The 12018-nt window shown below is 41.5% G+C and overlaps 1 protein-coding gene across 1 annotated transcript in view; it reads right to left on the bottom strand.

Annotated features, from left to right (window-relative positions):
- Positions 1–2210: 2210 nt before the first annotated feature.
- The window catches only part of WIF1 (WNT inhibitory factor 1), a 67066-nt gene continuing 57258 nt past the window's right edge, over positions 2211–12018 (bottom strand). The window contains exons 8-10 of the mRNA XM_032421029.1: positions 6964–7059; positions 6160–6255; positions 2211–3072 (exon numbers count right to left, since the gene is read on the bottom strand). Coding sequence (XP_032276920.1) covers positions 2951–3072; positions 6160–6255; positions 6964–7059 — 314 coding nt within the window. The 3' untranslated portion in view covers positions 2211–2950. The remainder of the gene's footprint in view (positions 3073–6159; positions 6256–6963; positions 7060–12018) is intronic.

Genomic DNA, 12018 nt, shown 5'->3' with positions numbered 1-12018 from the left:
CAATTATTTCATATCCCTTATTATTGGCCTTTGTTTCAAGAGCTGGCCTCCATTGTTGTGATTCTACATAAACCGACAAAGTAACCAAAGGGCATGTTTTGGATGAAGATTCATAATACATATGGGGGAGGGAGGGAGGAAGTGCTCAATCAATTTGCCAAATAGTAAAGGCTATATTGTTATACAAATAAACATAGACACAGGAAAGCAGCAAATGGTATTAACTATACAGGATCTAAAGACAATAAAGGGGCGCCTGGGTGGCTCAGTCGTTAAGTGTCTGCCTTCGGCTCAGGTCATGATCTCAGGGTCCTGGGATCGAGCCCCCACATCAGACTCCCTGCTCAGCAGGGAGACTGTTTCTCCCTCTCCCACTGCCCTCCCAACCCCCGCTCGTGAGTTCTCTCTCAAAGAAATCAATAAAATCTTTAAAACAAAATAAAGACACAATAAAACACAAGTGAATTGTACTGCACCTCACCAAATAAAGCTGTTATGTATATTGATATTAAAAGTAATTTAATATAGAGTTAGTACTATTCACTTATAGTAAAACTAATAATCAATAAATTATCAGACTAACCTCCTAATAACAGTATTTCCGGTTGCCTATCAGACATTTCCACCAAGATGTCCCAAGGGCACATAAACTCAACATCTTCAGTACGAAACTCAGCATCTCTGGAAACCCTCACCACTGCCCATACTTCTTCCTTCTTAGTCACTTACATCACTGTTCAGATTCGTCTCTAGAACCCTACATTCAGTCAGTGACCCAGTCCCTTGCTTACGTTTGAAATCCTTCTTGAGTGCAGACTCTCTGCTTCTAAAGCCCTTTTGGATCCTACTCTCTCTCCTCTCAGCCTGAGTTCTCCCGTGAGGGCGTGTACTACAGGGCATACATAAAACTATCTTCTGGATAAGTGGAGAAAATATTAGAGCTTCTATTTATGTTTTTATCTCTTCAACATTTCTGGCTTTTATAAAGCATACCAGTTAAATATGTAAATAAATAATAGTCACATGTAGGAGTATGGGCTCAGAAATCTCTAATGGAGTGTAGAGTCAAAATGGTTGGGAGATGATCAAGGTAGACTATTGTGGTTCGTCATGCTGCCTTCAGTCTAACTTCCCCGCCATTTTATTACTCATCCATGAGGTAAAGTGCTCAGAACAAGCTAAGTACTATTTGTTAGTTATTCGTATTATTATCCTATCCCCAAACTTAACTTTCTGTCACCGTCTTAAATCCTCATTATCAAACATCTGGATTTTTACTTCCAAGTCTTAAATCAGTTGGTTCTCATATTGGGATCCCCAGGGTGAGCTCCTTGGCTCCTGGCCTGCTTCGCCAAGTCTACGTGAGCAGAAGCTGCACTCTGGGCTCTGGCTACTTAGAGGAGGAAGACTGCCGTGGCCCAGCGCCACAATAAGACGTGTTCACTTTGCTTCCAGCCCCTCCCTCGGTCACTTCCCATAACACGTCACATCCCTGAACCACACAAGTCATTATGCCATCGCCCAGCGAAAGACAAACATATAGATTATCTATAACATAAAGTCCACATTTCCTTGGGAGAATGAGGAGACTAAAATATATTGGAAAGTATCTGCCTGGGATTTGTGGAGTTTTGTGTTCTGCATTTGCTGAGCAAAAGGAAGGTGGGGAAACCCCCTAGTGTTAAGTCTTCGGAGTCAGGTGACATGAATTCAAACCTGTCCCTCTCAAGTGTGATCTTGAGTAAATTGCTACGTATCTCCCTACCTCAGTTTTCTTATCTGTAAAAGGGCACAATGATACCTTCCTCACTGGATTGTAGGACAACATGCTATCATGTTCTTGGGAACCAATGGGTTTTTAATAAATGGTAGCTCTTGTCATTTGCCACATTCTGACACTTTTAGAAAGCCTTAGGAAGCCTCCCACTAAAGGGATATTCAACACATTCTGGTTAGAGAGGACTTCTTGAAAGCAGCGCCAACTAAATGGGAGCTGACCAACCTAGGAAGGTCTTAGGCAGTGCCCAGAGTGTAGCACGGCGTGGCTGGAGCAGGGGCAGAGGGCTGGGAGGGCTGGGTGGGCCTGGGGAGCCGGACTGGGTCACAGAATAGACTATCTTCTCTTTTTTATGATACTGCAGAGTTTTCATTGCGACCGGCTTTATTTCCATAAGATAGCACATGCACAGACCACTCCACACAACCCTCAGAAAACTAAAGCAGCACCTTTATTTTATACAAACAGTATAAAATGTTCATTATGTAAGAGCTGTGTTTTGTTTACAATATATTATATTGCTTCAAGCCAATGCCAAAAGTCCATACATTATAGTCCCTATTTTATTGTGTTTACAATATATTATACTGTTAAATGCCACTGCCACGATGTTCTTTCTTTTTTTTCTTTCTTCTTTCTTTCTTTCAATACTGAATTCTCTGGAATCATGGTAAGGTCAAAATATATTGTATTGAGAGTTTAAGAACAAGGGGAATTTAAAAAATGTGACAAATGTCTAAACACATGACAGTAAAATTAGAAATGTTGTAACTTCAATACGGTTAAGTGCTCCATCCAAACCCTTGATTTATGCATTTTGTCCTATTTACCTTCTCCAGTGTTCCCTAGCCCCTCGACACCATGAGTGCATTGTGATTTTGGAAATTATTCGCCAGCTACACAACTGAAAAGACACAATTTTAACCTGATCAACTGACATAACATCAAATCTGTTCCAAAGCACTGAAACAAGAAATCTATACCATCCCGCTACAGATGTACTTAGAAAACTTAAAAGGAAGAGTAAATATCAGCTCAGTGATTTATAATGAAGCTAATAAAATTCAGGCCAGTATTCTTAACTGTAATGAACATTATTTGAACATTCAACACATGAAAGGTTAACAAAGGCTATGAACTTGGTGTAACTTAAAACGTTTCAGATGTCGGAGTTCACCAGATGTAATTGGATTCAGGTGGGTCCTGCCGCTCCTCAGCCTTTTTAAGTGAAGGCGTGCGCTGCCTGAGCCGGGTGCTTGCTGGCCTCAGGGCGTGCATGAGGCTGGCTCCGTACCCTGTAAAATTATTCACAGCTTAAAAGAAAAGAAACTACAAAAACAGGCTCTTCAGATTCATTATTAACCATTCAAATGAAATCCATTTTCCCTTTTCAACCCAGAGTGGAAGACCACAGCCACCACAAAAAGCCACCTGAATGAAGAGATGTTACAGGTTCAAGATCTCTCCTAAAAAAGAAACCCATTTTAGGAACTCCATCAAATCTGGCTTCCATCGAAGCTCTGACTCACTATAGATTTTGGTCATGCAGAAACTCTTGATGCAAAGTTTGGATGGATGTGCTCGAATGAAGGATTTTCTCCACCCAAGATCTGGTAAGGATGTGGCAGTGAGGTCCCCAAAGCAGGGATGCACCTGCAGAGGATTTGATCATTTTCACTGAGTTGCAAAACCGGCCTCGATTATATTGATCCAGAACACGCCCACTCTTCATATCGATCACACAATCAAGTGTGGCTATTGCATTTATACAAAATGGGAATTTTGTAAGAAGTAAGGACTTCCATGATACATTTTAGAGAAGGGTTATGATTTGAATGGATTCCTTATCAATGGGGATTTGTCAGTTTCAGTCATGGCCGGCATCTATCCATTTCCAGCTTAGTTTAAGTGGACGGTAGCACTAATTTCCATAGCTTCAGACCTCCCTTTCTCCTACTTGTGAACTTCTGGAGGTGCTTGGGGCACTGACTCATTTCTACTGATTTCCTAAAACGGATCCAAGACGGCAATCACATTTAAAAAATCTGCCTCCATCTTCCTGTGCATTAGAGTCAAGTTTGGCATTCCATTTGTTCCCTGTGGTTTTTAAATGCAAGCATGCCATTAAGTAACTACTGAGAGCAGAATACTTTGTTCCTGAATGTGTTTCTTTGAATTGTCAGTATGTAGGCTAGTAGCTCAAGGAACAGCCAGAACATGAGCCAACAATGCGCTGGAGTAAATCCCTACCCTGCTGTTCTCCCCGCCACCCATGAAGCTCGAACCTCCCTGCTGGGGAGGGTGAGCCTCAGCCGGGAAGTCTGTCTCCAATGTCCTCCTCCCCAGTAACATGTCTGGGTGCCCGAGACCTCCCAGACTGTCACCTCGCTGGGAGTCTGTTCTCAGCAGAACTCTGTGCCTCGGCGCTTCCTCGTCATCTCCCCCTGGTCAAAATAAACCTCTTTCTGATTCTCTAAGCAAACGTACAAAATGGTTGGGTGGCCTCTCTTGGACAACACATTTGCATTTTAATCAGGCACCGGGGTATCTTCTTGAGGCAACGCCTTGATCTGAGGAGGTACATTGATGACAAAACTCTCAGCAGCAGGTCGAGAAGTGGTGGTGGGTGGGGGCTGGTGGACCTGTCCGAATTGCTCATCGATGCCACCCAAGGGCCCCTGACTTGCCTTTTTTTTTGGAGGCGTGACTGCTGTACTCTCAGCCATCATCTTGGTCACCAGGTCCCAAATATTGGTCCCTGAAGATCTCTGTAACTGACTCCTGGGATGTATAGTGTGACCTCAGGCCATCCCTAGGCCCGAGGATGTCTCAAAAGTTACTTGCATCCTGAGTTAAGGGTGGCATAAAGGATTTGGTTTACTCTCTCCCAAAGTGTCTCTAGAAATGGTTCGTTTTCTATAGGTCTTTTAGCCCCCCAAAAACTTCCCCCAAGTGTGTCCCTGCAGGGATACAATTCATCCATCACTATCTGGGGAAAGAATTATTTTCCAGAGGAGCTTGTTAAGCTACACCCACCTGAAGCCAATTCAATCTACCATCTAGTCAATTTAGCGCCTGACAAGACTCAAGTCAATGGCTTAGTGTAGCCTAGACCAGACACCAACCAGCCTTAAAACCAACAAACAAAAAAGCATGTATACCTACATATAAGTATATTAGATATACATCATAATAATATAATGCAAACATTATAAAATACGCACAAAAATTAGAGATTTGGGATCGAGATATATAAATATATTTATATATATGTTTATATATAAATATAATAAAATAACATAAAATAAAAAACTATTGTCAAATCCGTCTTTTCCATCCACCTAACTGATCATTTCCATACTCCCTGGGCTACATGGACCACGCTTTGGAGACTGCAGATCTAGAAAAACATTGGATGTGAAGGTGATCTGTTCCATTTGTGTCCATTATTTTGGAGACTCACTGTGACAGGCACAATCTGAACTTCCGCATTTGAAGGCTAATGTATGACTGAAGCCTTCCTTCCCTCAAAGGAAAAGTGGAGCTGGGCCCACAGCTAGGAGACGGAATGCTAGCTGCCAGATGTACCGAAACCACAATGTTTAGCTCGTTCCCTTGCTCACTGACTGTCCTTCCCGCTAGAACCTGGGCTCCACCAGGCAGGGCATTTTCTGTCTGCTCACTGGCAGGTCTTCAACGCCTGGATTCCTGCTTGGAACAGAGAAGATATCAATCAAAATGAAATGGTTGAATTTAACCAGCTTCATTTTGTGTCGAAAACAGGCCAGTGGTTTATCATCTCTACAGCTAGCTCATTTTGGGTAGTCAGTAAATTTTAAAAAGCTCAGCTCCATTATAATCTCTCTCCCATACGCCATAGACCTTTCCTTTCTTTCTTTCTTTTTTTTTTGGCCTCAAAAGATCTTATTTAAAATATACCATAACCAATAACATTTAATGATCTTAAAAGAGCAAAATTCTTCATGTTTTATATGCTCACGGATAGATCTTGAAGGATAAAATCAGAGCCAAATAGATCTATATATTTGGTTTAAACTCTTATACTTGTTATTTCTTTCATAGTTACCACACTGTATGACCAAATCAACCTGAATTACTGATTTCACTTAGAAAAGAGCCACAGAGCTGTTTTATAGATGTGGTGATAATTTACACAGCTGCATTGCCCTTAGACACTAAAACTTAGACTCGAAGGTTTAAAGAGTTGAGGGGGCCAGGGGGGAGCACCGAGGAGAGGAGGCAGAGAGGGGGAAGCTGCTTTTACTAACACGGAAAGCAGGGCTGAGCTATGGGTTATCCATTAGCCCCAGGAGCCAAGACAAGTTAGAGGCGGGCTCTCCCGATGTCTTCCACTCACTCACTTTTATTGCAGTTTCTCCCGTGCCAGCCTTCCTGACATTGGCATTGGTTGGGCTCGTGGCAGGTTCCGTGGGTACCACAGCCAGGCTCGCAGACAGCTAGAATCGGAGGAGACAGAAAGTGTTTTCTGAGCTTTCATTGTTCAGAATCAGCTGCTTCTCCTGCAGTTCTTTAGAATGTGTTTTATTGGGGAGCCTGGGTGGCTCAGTCGGTTAAGCGTCTGCCTTCGGCTCAGGTCATGGTCCCAGGGTCCTGGGATTGAACCCCACATTGGGCTCCCTGCTCAGCGGGAGAGTCTGCTTCTCCCTCTCTCTCTGACCCTCCTCCCCACTTGTGCTCTCTCTCTGTCTCAAATTAAAAAAAAAAAAAAGAGCTTTAAAAAAAAGGAACGTGTTTTATTTTGGGCTCCATCCCTTGTTGTTGTTGTTGTTGTTGTTTTTTCTAAGCCAATCTCCAGCTATAAGTCAGTTTGGGACTTTTTGGAAAAAGGCCCAAGAGAGATGGCAAACTAAAGTTGATGCTTCTCAATCACAAAAGATGGCTCAGTAGGACTCGGAAACTGCTGGAATGGAAGCTCATTTTCCTTAAGAAAACCCCGGATAGTTAAAAAGCTGAGTTGCTCGCGTGTGAATGTGTCTGTGTTTTCACATGCATGGGTTTCAGACAATGTCTTTGTTCTAGATAAAAGGAACACAGATGTCCGTGAAGAAAGGTTCATTGTGATGCTTAGGCAACATGCAGTAGGTCCAGAAGTTGTGTAGGAGGAGATCCCCAAGCCCGGGCTGATTCCGTGGATGGGTACTTACGCTTTGAACAGAGGTCTCCTTGGTAGCCTTTGGAGCACTTACATTTGCTTTTACCAATGCATTTACCTCCATTTCGACAGGGCTGTGGGCATTTGCCTGAAACAGAGGAGAATGCAAATAAGCAAGGAACTCAGTGCTTCATTCAGAGGTCATCACATTTTTCAAAGGAATTGCAGGGCTTTGGAGGGTAAATGCTTTTTTTTTAAAAAAGACTTTATTTATTTATTTGACAGAGAGAGTGAGAGAGCACAAGCAGGGGGAGCAGGAGAAGGAGAGGGAGAAGCTGGCTCCCCACTGAGCAGGGAGCCCAATGTGGGGCTCGATCCCAGGACCCTGGGATCATGACCTGAGCCCAAGGCAGACGCTTAACCGACTGAGCCACCCAGGCGCCCGGAGGATAAACGCTTTTAAATGGCAGCTATTCCCACTTAATCAGACCTGCTCTGGCTTTGATACTGTTCGAATTTCATTCTTCGAACAAATGGGCTCGTATTTTTACTTGTGATTTCTAATGTATATCTGCTACAATAAATGTGTTGCCCACATGCTACACTTATGTTACTTTTTAATAAACAGAACAAAATTCTGATTCATAAACGCTTGTAATTTAAGATACAGTACAAGTTAAGATGTGAATAAGCCGCCAAGTGATCTTTTCTCTGAGTTCTGACTTTGCATGTTACTCTTTCTGAAAGCAGGCCTACACCTGTACCCAGCAGTATCTTTCCTAGCTTAGGATGCTCCAGAGAGCAGGGCTTGTATGCAGAGAGTTTCTTTGCTAAAGTGATCCTAGGAAACCGGAATGGGGGACAAGGAGAGCAAAGGATGGAAGGAGGAAAAGCCAACACAGAAGTGTGCGTGTGGGTTGGTCATCACTATGGGCACCCAGGCTCTCTCCTGCAGGGTCCTTCTGAGGAGCCATGGAGCCTGCACCTTCAAGTCACTCTTAAGAAGGGAGAGGGGGAGCATTTGTTCTTTGGCACCTGTCTCCCGCTAATCGAGGGTCACCCTATGGGATGACTTCCTGGCATTTCCAGTCTGCCACTATGTGAGTGCAGACTGATTTTGTAGGACTCAGAGGAGCCTCTGGGTAGAAAGCAGGAGAAGCGTGGAGCAGTTAAGATGGGGTACAATCAGGTTATGCCTGTGCAAAACAGGTTCCCCCAGCAGTGACTGGAGTGAAAGGCGGGCTGAGGAGATATGAGGTAGGGCACCAAAGGGGCCCCATCCCACACCTGTGCTTTTTTCTAGAATGTCTTAGATCCTCACAATACATCATTCTTTCCGTTATGTCAGTGCCAAATGAGAATTGCTAATGTTTTCATAGCTCTTTGGGTTACAGGGTTTTAGAGCTGGAGTGGGGCCTTAAATGTAAAAAATGATATAATGATTGTCTTCTTATTCCAGAAGCTATTTATTCTCCTTCTGTAATCTAGAATTTGCCATCCTGAGGCTGAATGTTTTGAAGAAGTAGAAGAAAAAGGATTGTTCACCCAGAGCTGAGACCGCATCCTGTGACGGGCATGATGACGTTCCAAAGAGAGCAAATAGCCATTAGGTTTTGGTAGTGGAGGGGTCTGGATTTTTTTATTGTTGTTCTTTTTCTTTTTTTACATTTTAGCAGAACACTCACTACAAAGGTCTCAATATATAAGGAGAAGAAATGAAATCTTTATCATAAAACAACACCCTTTTATTCTCTAAGCTCTTCTTTTTATGGTCAAATGAGCCTTCGAAAGAAGTGAGCTACTCTATGTTTTACCAGCAAGCACTATGTTTGATAAACATGAATTCCAGATGCAAATTATTTTGCTGAAACACTTTGCTTCTCTTTTCACTTATCCAAAAGTACTTTCTTCATGTATAAATCGACCATTGTCGTGCAGACAATACAGACATAATAGTGGGATGTTAGAGTCTCTCAAAGACCTGGAATACCATTACACCTTTAAGTTTTTCTGATGCAGGGAGGTTCTAGAAACAGGCATCAAACAACCTTAATAATAAAATACCTTTTCATTGACCATTAAAAATCCAAAAGGGTCCTTTTTGCTAGGTTTGGATACAAAGAATAGCATTTACTATTTGGTCAAGATCCCAACTCTTACCTAAAGGAAAGGAATGCCTAACTCTGAATTTCCATTTGTATCAATGAACCATCTGACCCCACCGTACGTACAAAATTGGTTCATATCACAGTACTCTGCCATGCACTTGGGTTTTTCAAGTAAACAAGACATGGGGCAATAATTATATGGCAGAAAAGACAGTACTTATTGTGAAATGCTTGGTGAGCCCAAATTTCCCCACATTCAATGAGAGGTGAACTTGGTAGCCAGGGTATCACAGAGAATGACTGGTGGAGAGAACCTTTTCATTGGCTCCATGGGTCTTTTTGTTTTCTTGGTCAGAGGGAAGTGAGAGTCCTTAGGTTCACCACAGCCAGGAATAAGGATGTTCTGTCTTGGTTATCACACAGCAGAAATGTGATTACAGGTGACTGTCCCAAGGCCATTCCAAATCAAATCTTATGAAGCCAAAGCCTCATGAAGGTCCGATTGCTTTAAAAATCAGAATCCTCTAAGTGTCTTTAACATTGACTTCCTTTTCCTTTGTTCCTTTGCAACAAATTCTATCCATTGGACAGTGGGAAAGTGAGCCAACTTGAAAGATTACACATTTTTACCTAAAACAGACTAAGCATTGCCTGAAGGCAAACAGATTTGACTAAGTTTATATGTTAGCATTTTTACTATAACCAGTGGATGAGTCCAGGGAGACAATGAGTTAGGGATCGACAAAATAAGGACATTAAACTTCCTCTGCCCATCGGATTGTAGGATAACGTAAATGCGTGACTCTGCTTCACATAGAAAACAGACAAAAATGGTTTATAATAGTGTCAACAACTATCATCTCTGGGTCTTAGGATTATGGGTGATTTTTAATTGTTTTATTCAGTATTCTAAATTTTTTTTTTAGTATTCTAAATTTTTTTAATAAAGGACATTTTATACAGAGGACTTTTTTTTTTTAGTCCCATAGATTTTATTTTATTTTTTTATTATATTCAGTTAGCCAACATATAGTACATCATTAGTTTTTGGTGTAGTGTTCAAAGATTCATTAGTTGTGTATAACACCCAGTGCTCATCACAACAGGTGCCCTCCTTAATACTCTTCACCTGGCTACCCCATCGCCCCACCCCCCTCCCTTCTGTAACCGTCAGTTTGTTTCCCGGAGTCCAGAGTCTCTCATGGTTTGTCTCCCTCTCTGATTTCTTCCCCTTCAGTTTTCCTTCCCTTCCCCTGTGGTCCTCTGCTCTGTTCCTTATGTTCCACATATGAGTGAAACCACATGATAATTGCCTTTCTCTGCTTGACTTATTTCACTTAGCATAATCCCCTCCAGTTCCATCCATGTCAGTGCAAATGGTGGGTATTCATCCTTTCTGATGGCTGAGTAATATTCCATTGTATATATGGACCACATCTTCTTTATCTATTCATCTGTTGAAGGGCATCTCGGCTCCTTCCACAGTTTGGCTATTGTGGACATTGCTGCTATGAACATTGGGATGCACGTGCCCCTTCTTTTCACTACATTACAGAGGACTTTTATAAAAATAAGAACCCATTAAGTTATTTTAAAACTTCATTTATAATACAGTATAAATAATCCATGTAAACTTTTTAGCTGAAAGTTCACTGAAGATCCTTGGGATGTCTCTGAACCTTAAGTAATGGGGTAAATGTATACCCTATACATCCAGATATTTCTAACCATGAGGTTATTTGTTAACTGGCAAGAGTATCTCAAATTAAGTCAAAGTGAAGTTCGAGAAGATATCAGTCCTGATAGAGGCCACGGGAAATGAAAATATAAGTAACATCAGAATATATATCTCATAAAAAACCAGACAATACAAGTGTTGTCAAGGATGTGGAGAAACTGGAACCTTCATACATTGCTGGCAGGAATGTAAAATAGTACAGTGGCTTTGGAAAACAGTTTGGCAGTTCCTCAAAAAATCAAACATGGAGTTAACATGTGGCCTAGCAATTCCACTCCTAGGAATATATCCAAGAGAACTGAAAACATATGTCCACACAAAAACTTGTACATGAGTGTTCACAGCAGGTTTATGCACAATCGCCCCAAAGTGGAAGCAACCCAAATGTCCATGAACTGATGAATGGATAAACAAAAGGTGGTTTGTATATCCACACAATGGAATATTATTCAGCAATTAAAAGGAAGTAATGATACATGCCACAACATGGATGAACCTCAAAAATATCATGCTAAGTGAAAGAAGTCAGACACAAAAGGGCAAATGTTATATGATTCTATTTATATGAAATGCTCATAATAGACAAATCTCAAGAGATAGAAAGTAGACTAGTGGTTTCCAGTATCTTGGGGAAAGGGGAATGAGGAGTGACTGCTCATGGGTACAGGGTGTCTTTTGTGGGTGATGACATGTTCTGGAATGAGACAAATGATGCTGCACAACTTCATGAATATACTGAATAGCATGTGTTAAAATGGTAAATTTTATGGTATGTGAATTACATCTCAATTTTAAAATAAGAACTCATAATTCAACTTTTTGTCTCTACTGTACTAGAGGCACTTTCAACTCCGTATTTTCTTAGTAATGTGGTTCTTGTAACAGAAACAGGACATTTCCTAGAGGGATTTGAGCCTAATTTGTGATAGGGATAATCAGGAGGCTTCAAAGGCCTACATTTTTGGTGCAGTTAGGGAAAAAAGGAATAGAAATCATTGTCTCTGTCAATGGAAATTTCATAAACCCAAGGACATACTTACATGAAGAGAAATGAGCCCAAGAACAAAGATTCATGAATATGATCTAGCTAAGTACGTGAAGTCTGAGAGTAATTACGGGGAGAAAATTAAGGGGAGTTTGTTCAGAGATATCTTTATCAGGGCAGGGTAATTAATAAGAACAGACACCACATCCTGAAAATTAATTACATGTTCTATGGAAACTTCAGAGGTATTTCATTTGAACTCTATCAAAAATGGTT

Source organism: Phoca vitulina, unplaced genomic scaffold, assembly GCF_004348235.1.
Source record: "Phoca vitulina isolate PV1807 unplaced genomic scaffold, GSC_HSeal_1.0 scaffold23, whole genome shotgun sequence".
Classification (NCBI taxonomy): domain Eukaryota; kingdom Metazoa; phylum Chordata; class Mammalia; order Carnivora; family Phocidae; genus Phoca; species Phoca vitulina.
This window is presented reverse-complemented; position numbering and strand designations above follow the sequence as displayed.